The 16,337-nt window shown below is 27.9% G+C and overlaps 1 protein-coding gene across 1 annotated transcript in view; it reads right to left on the reverse strand.

Moving 5' to 3' along the window:
* LOC123296661 (restin homolog) overlaps positions 1 to 8,834 on the reverse strand; it is a 65,598-nt gene extending 56,764 nt beyond the window's left edge. The window contains exon 1 of the mRNA XM_044878227.1: positions 8,453 to 8,834. Coding sequence (XP_044734162.1) covers positions 8,453 to 8,819 — 367 coding nt within the window. The 5' untranslated portion in view covers positions 8,820 to 8,834. The remainder of the gene's footprint in view (positions 1 to 8,452) is intronic.
* Positions 8,835 to 16,337: the final 7,503 nt, after the last annotated feature.

Consider the following 16,337-nt stretch of genomic DNA (forward strand, 5'->3'; position numbering starts at 1 on the left):
AAAAAATTAGATCCCTCACAAGGTAGCGGAAAAATTATTTTCTTCGAAATTCTTTGAAATTTCACACGTTTATATGGTTTTAACTTACTATGTTTTTTCATTTTTCCGCTAACAAAATTTAGGAATTTGTATTTTTTAAAAACATAGAATTGAAAAAACAAAAACAAAAAATACGAATGGCGTTCGGCTCACTTTCCGGGCACTTCGACATAAAATACGACCTCAATTGACATAAACATTGGTAAATAGCTCTATATTAATTCTAATTTGATTCTTCGCAGCTCAATTCGATTAACTTGTGGTAAAAGGGTAATATTATGGAAAAACACACCTATTATAACGGGAACCTATCACCAATATGATATACATACTATCTTGGAGTATAATACAAACTTTCATTCACCTAGAGCATATATGTCATTGCTTACCTTCCGAGAAAACATTGTTTTTCAACGTTTCCAGGACTTTAAAAATCAACTATGGAATATCGAAGGTTAGGAAGAAAACTTCACGAGAGGGATTGACTTTTGTGACTGACTGGCTTCCAATGAAATAAATACGAATTACGTTCCTAAAAAATACTGTTAACTCTACGATTTTGTTCTTAGTGTAGCTACAAATAGGACAAAGCCAAGAAACCCTTGCAATATTCGAAGACTTTTCTTTGCCGTTTTTATATATAATAAAGACAAACAATGAAAGTACGACAATGCAACAACAACGACAACAGACAACGTGCGCAGCGGCATTTCTCTCGTCGCATGGCCCAAAACTGAGACGAAACCACGGGTACTTTCCGTTGCCGGACTATTAGGAAGCTTTGATTGGTAATCTTTGATCGAAAATACCTCCGCTAATTTTGAGTTGAGTCAAGAGCCGCAAATGAAATAATATCTTCAAATTTTACAAGGATTATAATATCAAATTTATACACGGTGATCTTATGACACCCTGTATATTATTTATACTTGAAATTATAGAAAAGATGTGAATTTTTCAATGAATTTTTCATTGCGTTGGCCATGAAAACTACACACAAGGTCGTACTTTTCGCTTCATAAATTTTCAGTAATAAAAATGATTGATGAAAATTGTTAATAGTTAAATTTTAAACTGGATTTATGTGAGAAAATTGCCACTGTACCGTGTGGGTAGACCTAAGCCACCTAATGTTTTTAAAAATCATCATACAACGTGAAAAAATAAATTATTTATTTAATAATATAATAGGCGTGAAATAAAAAAAATGAAAATATATCAACTTATGTCATCAATTGTTCAAATCAATTTTTTTAAACCGATTGCATAAATTGTAAAATAAATGGGCGCACGTTCCCAAAATGTTTCCATCAGACAGCAATTAGTTGCTCCGCGATTGCAATATATTAAGAAATTTACAAAACTTGAAAAATGAGCAATTATAAATAACACATACCATGTTAAATTTTAAAGTTGATTTACCACATCTTTTATAATATAATTTTAAATATTTAACAAGTACAACATGGGAAGCGTGGCAAGCGTAGCAAAATATAACTTATAATTTTCTTTGCGTAGAAGAAATATCCATACCACCTTTATGCAAAACTGATATCTACAAGAATTATATGTTTAAAATAAGGCTTAAAGAAATTGATTGAAAAATTTAAAATTAGGTACAATAACAAGTGAAATTTACAAAATTTAAAAATTCCGGCAATTATTTCGGGTACGGAACCCTAAATTCGCACTTGAAACATACCTCTAAGAACTCTCTCCATAAACTTAACTTTTTCTTTCAAAATATTCTCCAAACTGAATTGAAAACCATCGCCTAATTTTTTGCTGTTCCGGGTACGGAACTTTAACTGCAACATAGCTAAGAACCCTCTCCATTAAATTACCTCTCAAAGGAGAGAAAAAAATCAAAATCGGTTCATGCGTTTAGGCAGTGCGATGCCACAAACAGGCAGACAGGCAGACGCACACACACACATAGCGGTCAAACTTATAAAATCCATTTTTTGGTTCGGTTTGGATTTATAGTTGTAAGACGCTTGGAGAGTGGGAATTTCTTAGTTGAATAGATGAACTATAACAGATAAGCCACGATACAAGTCACTTTTGCAATTTCATATAACACTTATAATACCTCTTACTTAGATGCATTGCTTAACGCATGTACTCGGTCATACTCGTGATATTTATATGCCTAGATGTAAATCGAACATTCTGTATATTATTGACGAACTACAGGAATTTATCCAAAAAGTGATGTTAACAAAAATGATTGTAGCAAAATTTGAATAGTATAATCTTTGTTTATCTAAGATACGCAAGGATAAAAATTGTGTTTTGATTTTCTGTTATAATATTTAAAATAAATACTAAGCAAGCACAAAGCAAGGTCGTTACGAATAAAAATATATAATTCGTGAACGAAAATCATAATTTGTAACAAAAATTTTGATAATATTAATTAAGATGAATAAATAGTTTTAACATAAAATTTGAGATATTTTAATTAAAAAATTTATTAATAATTAATTAATCAAATGAAATTACTTTTACGATTCCTCAAGGTTAAGTAATGCTGATTAATATTTTAATTTTTAATTTTAAATAATAATATAACAGATAGATTGGAGATCTTATTACAAAATCAACGAATAATATCAACAAAATATAATATTTTTATAAATAAATTAATCGATTAATTATTTTGATGAAGACTATATGTTATCCTTTTTATTAACTCATAAGATAGATAGGCGTACATCATAATTATTGATAATGTATTGAATTTTATCTATATTTGTTGACGTTTGAGATAGTTTAGGCAAAAAGCAGAAACTGAAACTATTCACGAAAAAAAATTACAAAAATAATGGTGTAGGCTTGCCGACAAAAAAATGGCCTCGATGGCATTTCGAGAACTACTCATTTAGTCTTCAAATAAAAAATTTTAGTATTTTTTATGTTTTTTTGGGTACAAAAATTTTGAACACACTCGACCACCACTTTTGGAATCCCCGTATATAGAAGTTATGTGGCGTTCATATAACATTTTTTTTATATATAAGGTAAAATTATGTTATGGAAATTCGAACGTTTAAAATCAAAATAAAACTTTGACAAACATTAGTTTACAAGAAATTCAATGTCCCATAGAATTTAATTAAATTTTTATTAAAATTTAATGTTATTTTCATTACAGAATATAATAAACAAAAAAGTTTTGTAATAGCAACTACACCGTATAATATTAACATCCGATACAAGACACTTATTTATCAAAATACAGTAAAACCTAAGGTAGCTGTGGACGTAACAAAAATAGATTATGGTTTTCATGGAAACACTAATTAAAAAGTATAATTATGGGTGGCTGTGGAAATAATGGTCAGTTGATATGAAGAGTTCGGAATTGACGGTTGATACGAAAAGTGCATTGTGAAGAGTTTATGAAGAAAAATATATAAATTTTGAATATATTTGGAAAGTCAATACATTGATTTACTGGAAGAATAAAATATGCCTTTGTTAAACAATAAAATATATCAAATTTTTCAAAAATTGTAGTGTGACATAATAATAAAAATAATAAATAAAGTAATATATTGTCAAAAATATATTTTGATATTATAAATAAATAATGTTTATATAAAAGATTTATCAATGGTAAAGTGAAATTTAAATTAATAATTAATAAATAAAAATATTCAAAAAAGCACTTAAAAAACTTTAAGCTAGTTATTTCATTTTTTCACCGTCTATGGAACGAGATATTAACAATCAAAATTTGCATAATGAACACGCTAGAGATATATACCGAGCATAAAAAAATTGATACTTATATATATATATATATATATATCTCGAAAACGGTTCATATCATTATCAAAAATTTCCAATCATTTTTGTTACCAAGAAAATGGTTCTTGGCCGTTTTTTTAAATAGATTTTAAAAAAATTATAAATTTGCAGTTGTGTATGTGTGTGTCTGTATTCAGTATATGCATAGGTTCAATGTCTTAGTATTGTATACTGTTGACACACATAGTGAACGAATATAAGATCATAATTATTTTGCCAGGCAAAACATGATCAAGATTGAAAGTCATGTTTTCGAAACTTAGATGGGTTTATGTCTTGACTAAAGGTTCAATAATTATGTCATCTATGATTGTGAAAATAAATATTGGCAGCCATGACAGTTTTCTGTATACATTTAAGTTGAGATTTTGACATTCCTGGATTTTAATACTAAGACTATCTAGCAATAGAAAAAAAAATTATAGTTTGCAACGACTATAGATACATAATATTTAACGGAAATATTTGTTTACAATCTTTACGCACATACCGCACACATATGAAAAAAACGTACAATAAAGTATCTTTTGCCTTTTCATTCAATCTAAAAATCAGCTGAGAGGTTTAAGAATGGTTTACATTTTCTTTACTCGTGGCGCTGACATCTTAGCATTAAAATCGAATATATGGTTTAATGCCACGTGTATAACCTCTCAATCATCCTGAAACTACCCTGAATCTGTTACTTACCGTCTTCCAAGGTGTTCACATTATCACTATTGATTTCTTAGCCAAAATCTACCAATCGAACTATTGAATACAAATTCACTTTTTTTTTTAATTTAATAAATCGAACGAACAGTTTTAATAAATCGTATAAAAAATCGCAACCCGTATAAAAAAAATAAATACATCTGTTATCTAATTATCTACATTAAGTATAGATTAGTAACGCCGACATTCACATAAAACTAATTAATCATTTTGAAAATGTCAATTTAAAATTAAATAAATCACAAAATTACAATACAACATATCATAAATTCACTCATTGATAAATAAATAATTGTAAATAAAAATAATAATAATAATAATAAAACAATCAATAAATAAAAAATTGATTGAATGTTTGAAATAAATAATTTACATAAAATATCAATTAATTTAAATTTAAAAGTCACATATTTATGCACATATGCACGCATTGAAATCATTTGTTATAATAAATATATAAAATTGTTTATTTATATTATTTGTTTTTAATTCAGTTGCAAAATAATTTTATATTTATAGCTAAGTTTATTTGATCCGCATAAATTAATTTGAAAATTTGATATCAATAGCGGAAATATTGTGATACTATTAATTAACAGAGGAATTTTGTTGTTCTAACATGATGTAAATTGTTGTACTCATGCAACTAAACAGTATATGTTGGACAAAAAATGTTTGCAAATTAGTCAATAAATTTAGTTTTGAAACGACAAATCAATATTTCGGGATGATAGAACCAACTAACATTTGATATATTGATAAAAAAATAAAGAAAATATATATTTTAAGGTGGATCTGAAAGTAGTCTGCAATTTTACAGTATCTGTATACTCTAGATTTTCTTTAAAATAAATTAAAATTTTTAACATGTAAATTAATTATTTAAATATAGATCGCTTCTAACATCAATAGTGGTCAGATTTATAACCGTTTTCGGTTGTCTGCACGTCTGGCTGTCTGTCAACATGGTAACTCAAAAACGAAAAAAGATATTAAGTTGAAAATTTTATAGCGTGCTTAAGACGTGAAAAGTAAGTTCGTAAATGAGCAACATAGGTCAATTGGTCATCTTGTAAACCATTAGAGATATAACAAAAGTTTAAATGTAAAAAACAAATTTTGTTTGAAACATTTTTTCTTTGTTTATTTACATAACGATATCTTTCTTTATTTACATGACGTAAAAAAACTAACGATTGGGTAATCAACACTGTCTATACATGGTATTTCAACAATTAATTAAGTCAATTGTTTGTTTTCACAACTAAAACTTCATAAACACTCTGTATATTAATTTTATGCGACGCTATAATTAAAACATCGATCAGAACAATTTCTTTTGAGTTTTAAGATCTAGAAAAAATTTGAGTAAAAATATTAATTCAACATATCGATAAATATCCGTACACAAATATAAAAAAAAATTTATAAATTATCGGAACATTGTCAAATCAAAAACTACATAAATCTTGTGAAGGCCAATTTAGATGTAAAAAAGATTTATTAGAAAATTAAAAATACAATAAAAATAACTAAGATTCTATTATAATTACGAATTTTATTTATAAACTATTTGATATAACGGTTAATAGAAAAAATTATGTTTTATGAAACATAGTTTATAAACAATTTCTAATTAAATTCATCAGTTATGATGTCATTTTATCTAAGTTCACATGATTGAACGTGAATGTAAACAGATATTGATCCTAAAAAAAATCGACAAAGTCCCGAGGCTAAACAATTACTGAAAAGATACCCCACCTAATTTACCCAAACAAAACGAATTTTTTAACTTTATGGCGCCATAAGAATTAATTTTGCTCTATCACATACAAATTGTATCCAATTTTGATAAACCAAGAATGTAATCCTACAAAATTTGCGCCATGCTTTTGAAATTTGCGATAAAAATTAATCTAGCTTTAATGGGTTTCAAGAATGTGGTATTATTAGTATTTCAAGAATAGTCAGTATTAAAAAAAAATCTTTATTTTTTAACTTTATGCCGTGATCAAAATTCAAAAAATGTAATTTTGCTCTATCCCTATAACGTAATCATTTGACGCAAATCTCTTTAATATATTATGAAGTCTGTAAACAGATAAATATTAAAATCTTTAAAAGGAAAATGTTTTCATAATTTATGTAATTATTGTTTTTCCATGAAAGTAATTATTAAAGCACAATTAAAATCAGAACATGAAAACAGATAATTAAATAGGATTTAATTATAATTATAGTGTGGGCATTAGTAATTGGCAAATCCAAGTATCTAACAATTTAATATACGGAGTGAGAGCAAAATACTATTTATTTATAAACGAATTATAATTACTTGAAAATTTAATATATTACGGATACGTTGTTGGATATAATTTATGTTTCCGATTACCAAATAAGTGTATTAATTATTTTCTGATAAAAATTGTAGTTATTATAAAAACAAGTGAAAACAAACAATTGACTGAGTTAATTGTTGAAATACCACGCATAGACAGTGTTGATTTCTCTACCACATTACACATACATACATGTCACACATACATAACTGATATTCCCATAACATACATACTATACAATTTACGCCTAATTTGCGCTCTCACGGGTAAACAGTGATGTTTACGAAAAAATGTTTCAAACAAAAATTGTTTATATTTTAATAAGGAACATTTTTTACATTTAAACTTTTATTCTATCTCTAACGGTTTACAAGATCCAAATGACCTATGTTGCTCATTTACAAGACCCAAATGACCTTGTTGCTTATTTACGAACTCGAACCCACTTTTTACGTCCTAAGTACGCTGTAAAAATTTCAGCTTGATATCTTTTTTCGTTTTTAAGTTATCGTGTCCACAGACGGACGGACAGACGGACAACCGGCAATGGGTTAATTAGGTTATTTTATGAACACCTATATAATTTTGTGCGTAGCATCAATATTCTTAAACGTTACAAACTTGGGTAATGTACTTAGATAATGTAGACCCTGATTTTAACCAAAGTGAATTCTCTTTGCTTTAATTTATGTAATAACCTTCTGAAATGGAAGATCTTGTTGAATTTTATGGAAACCCACAGTCGTACTATATCAATTTCTAGACTAACTTAAAAAAGCCATAATTATGAAATACAAGCCGATTAGCAGTTATAAGTAATAATAATGTTTCTTAACATAAAAATAATTCAGGCAATTAAAAGACTTTTATTACTTACAAAGAAATCTCAAATAACAAACTAAACTAATCGAAAATTGTATTTTTTTACAGTTTAACAAATTTTATTTAATTATTTATTAAACAATCGAGCCAATCAAAATATCCATCAATGTAATTGGTAAATCCAAAATTTAATAAGCACGTGTAACTTTATAAGTTCACAGCCATGACAAAAGTTTAGAAGCAATTCGATTAATATAAGCAATATATTAACTAACAGAGTTAATAATTTGAATACTCTGTGTATCTAAAATATAATGTGTCCCCGGGTAGAGGTAACTATACTTGTAAATTTTCTTAATTTTCATTTTAAGAAAAAAAGTCATTCTTTATAAAAAGTTTTGCTTATTCTGAAAAGTATGTAGGAATGTTTATTTCTTCCGCTTTGGAGTGTTGGATAAAAGTCTAAAGTATCGATGAGTCGACGATTATCTTCCTATTTTTCTGTTTATTTAAGTAAGAAAAAGCAAATATTCATCAATTGTAGCCTGTAACTTAAGAAGGGTACATCGCTCAATTTTGCCCTCGCTTCAAGGCTACCTAAAGACTATATCCACACAAATTTTTACCTTGTTGCAAATAAGTTCCAAAAATATAGGGTTTGTACCTACCTATTCTTAAAGCACTTAAATTATTGAAGTGAAAATAAAATGAAATCTTACCTTGTGATTTTGGTATAGGTGGAATTCCGGGTTTCGGTGCACCCTTACAACACGGCCGTCCAATACGACTTGGTATACCCGATGCTTTACTCGCCGTCGATCGTACACTACCCGTATCGGACATTGTCGGTGATGACCGGCCATCATTATTATTCGAACAATTAGCATCTTTATCTTTAATTACACTTTCAGTATCACTTAACTCAATTTTACTACTATTTAGTTCATTTTTATTAGGATCATCATTGTTCGTTGCACCCCGATTTAACACTACCGAAGAATCATCACTTGTTAAATTGTTATCATCATTTGTTGATGTGGTCGATTCTGTTGCTACAATTGTTGTATCACTATTTATTTCAGACATTTTGTACAAATCTATATTTTACATATGTAAGTCTAAAAAAGTCTGAAAAGGAAATTGTTATTAAAATTAAAATGCATCTTAGGATGTTTTAGATAAATAAGAAATTATTCTAAAGTTTTCAAATATAACAACTAACTGAGTTAATTGTTTAAATCTCCTAATAAAAAATAGTTATATTTTTGTATAGAAGAAATGGTAGTGACGTGTTTACACCCGTTGAGGCAGTAAGCCAATTGTAATCCCGCTAAATTCACATTTTTCAGCTTGTTTCTATGGAAAATTACGTAATAATATATTGAAATCAACTTTAGAAACAAGTCATTACTATACGTCCATACGTTTATACGTCACTGGCGTTTGAATTTATAGTTAAAAAAAACACTTTAAATTGTAAAATATATGAAAAACCATTAAAAAAAATTTTTCTTAATTATTCGTAGTAATTTTTAGTAAACTTTGAAAATAAAAAATTAAAAAACATGCAAGTTCTCTATTATTGAAATTTTAAAATTATCTAAAACACAACCATAGAGCTGAAACTATGGCGAATCTATAAAGTTTATAAAAAAAAGTTAGGAACAAAGTTGTTTGTTAATAAAAAAATTTTTTAATAAAACTGTTCTTTTATGTCTTACAGTTTAAAGATAGGTTCCATGGACCTATGACACAATATCACAATTCTGTGAGGTCACCAATATATCCTTAAAAATTTTAGCTTACTATGTCTTTTCGTTTTTGAGTTAACGTGTTAACGGACTGACAAAACTTTTAATTTTGATAAAAATCTCTATTTGAGTAACTTTGATTTACAAACGATTTGATTAACCAAACTAGTCGTTGGAACTCAAAATGCAAATATGATGAGGTAAGCTTTTATATAAGACATTTACTTACGTTTTCAAAACCACCAAAAACGTGAGTAAAACCAAATTCACAAAATCTGATAATGGAAACAAATTAATTGAACCACAAAATTGTATAAAATTTTAAACGAAAACAGTGCTGATTAAATTTCGAATTAATTTGTAATTTACAAACTATCACTTGAAAATTGTAAACATCATAAAAATTATTATTTTGAGAAAAATGATTGATCTAAATATCTATTTCACACAAATTTTACAAACGTGACAAAAATTTAATCCTCAATCTCGACTAAAAGTAAACAAAAATTTATTTTTGCGTCTCTGAGAAAAGGAAATTTAATTCTAGAATTATTAAAATTTCAAAAATAAGAAACAAATTTACATGTGTGTAGGAAAATAATCTATATGATATATTATCCAAACCGTGGCTGCTGAAAAACTTAATTGAGAAAAATTTGTAATTAGAGACAAGATATTTATGTTTACTACACATGCTGGGCTATCGAATATAATAGGTATACTTAGTTGATGAAAATTTCTAAAAAATCCGAAATCACGTCTTTTTGCTTATATTATAAAGCTACGGGGTGCATGGTGTAAAGTTTTAAGTGTTTAAAGACAGAATTCTTTGAGGATAGAATTATAAACTGTAGAAATATTGGCTTTTGGTCAAAATTGCTTAATTTTCGACCAAATTTCATACTAAAGCGTGTGCAAATTTTTACTTCGAAAAAACACTATGTTTAAAATTATTTCGAGAAGAGAGCACACGGTTTGATTAACAACATCACATAGAAGATTCGGTACAATTAGAAAAATAATTTATTCCTGTTAGATTGTACACAAAGAGAACGTTTTAAGGATGTACTCTTTATATGGACAATAAAAATTAGACAATTTATAGCTACCGCGCAAATACATCCTTAAGACACAAAATCAACCAAAAAAATTTAATAGAAGAAAAAAATTAAAAAAAAACAAAAATAAAAAACTTACCAATATTTTAAATCACAAATTACAGCACCAAAAGGAATTACAAATTAAAAGAGAAAAAAGCACATTATAAATTATTATCAAAGTTTATTATAAAGTTCATTTTATTGAATTTTGCGAAAAGTTCGTAGTAAGTGATACTGAAGTGATTTTAGAATGAATTTTGAAATATTATAACATATCACACATAAAAACACGTTTCCAGAAATTATGAAATTGTAAGAGAAATGTTTTTGTAATCACAATGAAAAATACACAAAACAAAACAAAAATAGTTCACACAATATATAAATAAATATTATTTAATAAATAACAAACAAAACGGCACCTGAAAACAAAAATTATCAATATTAATTAGTACATCAAAAAGATGAAACACTTTATAAAGAATGTTTTTTAAAGATATAAACTAAATCGAATTTAAAACAAGTGAAAACAAACAAGTGACTGAGTTAATTGTTGAAATACCATGGATAGACAGTGTTGATTACTCTGTCACATTACACATACATACATGAAACTGATATAGCCATAACATACATACTATACAATTTGCGTATAATTTGCGCTCTCACGGGTAAACAGTGACGTTTACGAAAAAATGTTTCAAACAAAAATTGTTTACTTTTTTATAAGGAACATTTTTTATATTTAAACTTTTGTTCTATCTTTAACGGTTTACAAGGTGGGTTCTACGGACCCAAGACCCGATTGACCTATGTGGCTCATTTACGAACTTGACATCACTTTTGACATCCTCAGCACGCTTTTCAAATTCAGCTTGATATCTCTTTTCGTATTTGAGTAATCGTGATGAAAGACGGGCAGACGGCAGACGACAAACTTCAGACAGACAGATAGACAACCGGAAATGGGCTAATTAGGTGATTCTATGAACACGTATACCAAAATTTTTTCGTAGCATCAATATTTTTAAGCGTTACAAACTTGGGACTAAACTTAATATACTATGTATATTTCATATATACATGGTATAACAAGTGAAAACAAACAAGTGACTTGTTGTTAATTGTTGAAATACCATGTGTTGATAACTCTGTCACATTACACATACATACATGTCACACATAAATAACTGATATTCCCATATAATATATACTATACAATTTGCACCTAATTAGCGCCCTCGTGGGTAAAGAGTAATGTTTACAAAAAAATGTTTCAAACAAAAGTTGTTTATTTTTTTGTAAGGAAGATTCAACTGACCTATGTGGCTCATTTACGAACTCGACCTCCCATTTTACGTCCTGGGCACGCTATAAAAATTTCAGCTTGATATCTTTATTCGTTTTTGAGTAATCGTGTCGACAGACAGACGGACAGACAACGGAAATGGGCTAATTAGGTAATTATATAAATACTGTTAACAAATTTAATTTGAGAGACGTGACATGTCAATAAAATGACAAACAGCTGTTTGTAATGAATTTTGATTAATCAATTAATTAACTGTTAAATAAAATTAATTCTAATCTCGAATTACCATGACCTATCCAATAAAAATAATTATTGATATAGACATCATAATAATTGTAAAATTACAATACCAAAATAAGAAATGTATGTAAGTTATTTTGAACCGTCCTATGCGTCTGTTTTTCAAATTTGGTCAAATAATTTATAAATGGAACGACGTGTTTGAGAAAGGTCACTATCAACAAATTTAATTAATTGATCATAAACTAATTTTTTTTGCCAAAGAAGTTGACTAAAACTTGTTTCTATCACAAATATGATCAAAGTTAAATTTTATTCAAACAAGTGAAAAAAAAAGCAATTGACAGAGTTAATTGTTGAAATACCATGTCACGTAAGTAAAAAAAGATATCCACTCTTAGATAGCCACACATTCATAACTGATTTTCTCATATAATACATACTATAACTTGCGCCCTCGTGGGTAAGTAAGGATGTTTACAGAAAAATATTTCAAACAAAAGTTGTTTATTTTTTATAAGGAACATTTTTTACAATATCAATCTTTCACTCAGTACAGGCAATACACATTACATTTGTGTTGTATTGGTAGTACAAAGATTTTCTGGTTATGAAAATTTGAATACGATTAAAAATAATTAAATGTTCCTTTTATTCACATAAGAATCGTGGATCTGTGTATGTTGTATAAGTTTAATGTATTTTGACTCAATAATAAAATTTTGGCCCTGCAACATTGTTTTACTCATTTCACGTGGGTAAATATGATATTAGATATAATCCATGATTTCTGCAATTTTGACCTATAAATTTTACAATTTACCCTTCAGCATGTTTCATTATACAGAAAGTTTCAAAAATATTAAAGAAAAATTTGTTTAAGGTTGTTTAATTTTATATACTAACTTTAATATTCGAATTCAGTGAGAATATTCTATGTAATTTACGTCTGTAGATGGATACCCTTTCCCTATATTTTAAAAGTCTTACATGTTTTTAAGATATTAAAAACATGTAACTAGCCTTGACATGTTTTCTATTACCGACGCCTTCTGTGACGTCAGCCACTATCCAGTGTTTCATATAGATCAGTAAATTCACGAATCCAATAAAGGCTAAATAATTTCGATCCGTGGCTGAATTTTCCCAGTGCAAGGAGCCACACAACAGAGTAAATCGTCTTTTGTAATTTTGTTCAAAATGCATGGTCGAAAGCTAACAGCAGTAAGGAAAACACGAAAAGAAACGGTAAACACGAACACGAAAAGGATAAATAAACAATAAAACATCGGCTGATTATATTTCCGGCGTCCCTAAAACCGCCGCTGTTTTATCAATGGTTAAGAAAAGTGTGAAAATTGAAATCAAGAAAATATTGAGCCTTGCTAAAAGCTAGAAATGCTTTAAGGCGAAGACTTAAAAAAGCTTAATGAGTTTTTTAATATAGGCCTCATAGAGAATATCAATTATGTCCGCTTAGCCCGTCAATCTAACTTAATCTAGGATCATCTCGGATAACTTTCAAAGGAAGATATCAAAATTAACCTGTATGTTTTCTACCTTCAATCTTTCAGGAACCTTCTTTAATTTTTTTTAATCAACAATCAATTTTTTATCATCAACATAGATATCGATGTTTCAAGTATGTATATGTTTGTATGAAATCAAAATGTTATATTCGAGTACCACCCTCATAGCCTCGCCTTCCTTTTACCAATTTGTTTGTTAGAGAAAGGTATATAATTATGTAGGTGTAGTTTATATTTTATATCAAATGTTTATTATTTTATTTATACAAAAATATTTTTATGTAAAATGATTTATAAATGAAAAATTAAAAAAATGAAAACTCAATAAACTATAATAACATTTTACACACATTTACGGCCTACACCTATAAACATATTCATATGACGTACATCAAAATCAGTACACAACATTCAAGTCGATATAACAACCAATAGTCGTTATAAGCGGTATGTGTATATTTTTATAATAAAGTGGAAGTATGTGCATATTTACACATGTTGGTCATTATTGCCTGCTAATTTCAATTAAAATTGGTCACTATAACCGATAAATAAATTAATAGGATCGAAAATAAAGTTAATAAGACTCAAAAATAAATTTTATAAGAACCAAATTGTATTATGATGTTGTTTTAATTGAAAAAATATGTAAGTATAACAAAAGTATACAGAATGTTCGATTTACATCTAGGCATATAAATATCACGAGTATAACAGAGTACATGCGTTAAGCAATGCATCTAAGTACGAGGTATTATAAGTGTTATATGAAATTGCTAAAGTGACTTGTATCGTGGCTTATCTGTTGTAGTTCATCTATTCAACTAAGAAACTCCCACTCTCCAAGCGTCATACAACTATCTCAACACATATCGAAGCTTCAACACATGCATATAATATCTCTCACTTAGATGCATTGCTTAACGCATGTATTCGGTCATACTCGTGATATTTCTATGCCTAGATGAAAATCGAACATTCCGCATATGTTCTTGTGTTAGTCGTTAAAGCCGATATTTCTACTTGTAATTCTAATGAATAATGGTAGCTAAAGCTTTTAAGTCGTTATACCCCAAAACATTCATTTATTTATTTATATAAGAATTCGGTCAAAATAGTCATTATAATCATTTTTAACCGTCATATTGTAAGAAAAGAGTCCAGGTTTACAGAACTATTTCTCCAAGCTTATTAAGCCTCCTGAGTTGGTAGTTAAAAAAAGCTTAATGAAATATGAACCGAATTATGCCCAAACAAATACCTGTCATGCAATACAATTAGCGAAAGAGATACAGAAAGTAATATATTCTTTTCCTGTAACTTTTCTTCTAGTCTACAAAAGAAAATTTATCTTTAATTTTGAAACTGGCGTTTGAAGAAATGTGGAAACTTTAAAGCTAAAAATTTTAAAGGAAACAGTTCGCCCCCTACATACACAAAATAGATTTATAGTGTAAATTCAAAAAATCACAGCTCATTATGGTACTCAAATAATTTCAGGCTGGCTCGCTTGGATTCTCTGTTTACCTCGACTCTCTCTCTCTCAAAAGATTTTAGGTACGCCACTGATATTAGGAAGTATAAAATTAATATTTTAAACATTTAGATTTGATCTATGAAGTTTTTATTTCTTATATTTGATATTTTAAATTGTTTACACGCTTTTTGAAAGGTTAATCTGTTTATAAAATTTATACCGATTTTTACATAATACCTCCTTAGCACACGGAGAAAAATTCAAGAGACTTCAGATCACTTACTTTCCAAAATAAGTTTTTGTTCAATAATAATATATGAGAAAACCGATTTTGGTATAATATTGCTACAATCTGTTAACCAATCGAAATTAGTATCAGAAGAAAATTTAATTACGGAAATAATGGTAAAGATTTTCTTGAAAAAAAATTCGCCCATAGAAAAAATTGACCAAAATAAATAGAAATAGCCATGAAATCTTTTCGATAGAAAAACTATGATTACATGTTTAGAAATCAAGAAAATTTCATAAAAAATCAGGTTATCAGATGGATGAAGATCGACCTTATACCGTCTCTTGTAATAAGCAGTTTGATTTGAGAAATACAAAAACTTACTAACAAAATTCACCTAAAACTAATAATATCATTATTCTAACCCTAAAGGTGCCTAAACTATAAATCTACACATTTCTCAACACTTTTTAGCATAAAATCAAAATTTGCATGTTATTTGACAATAAAATAAATTAATTTAAAAACTATTTGTTAGAAACAATAAATAATTCTACTGCATCATTTCATTTCCACATTAAACAATGATATAAATTTTATATGATTTATTGTCTGTTATCATTGTTAAAACATCAAAATTACCCATCATCATATTGTTTAGCATGAGTGTTAACAATACTCTGCATTGTATAATACAAATGTACTGACACTGTAAGGTAAAGTGTTGTACCTTGAACCCCATAAGACAGCACACTATGAAGACAAAGTTTACTAGCCCGGTGATAGGCAACTGAAAGAATAGTGTGTTTCTGTATATTAGCGAATTGCTGAAGGAATGGCCATCGTTAAAATACATGTGTCTATACATTTATGTGTCTGTAAACTCTCTAGCGGTCCCAATTCAAGTCCGATTTGAATAAAATTTGGTATATAGAAAGGTTTTGGTATTTGAAAGGTCAAAGT

The sequence above is a fragment of the Chrysoperla carnea genome, chromosome 3, assembly GCF_905475395.1.
Source record: "Chrysoperla carnea chromosome 3, inChrCarn1.1, whole genome shotgun sequence".
Taxonomy (NCBI): domain Eukaryota; kingdom Metazoa; phylum Arthropoda; class Insecta; order Neuroptera; family Chrysopidae; genus Chrysoperla; species Chrysoperla carnea.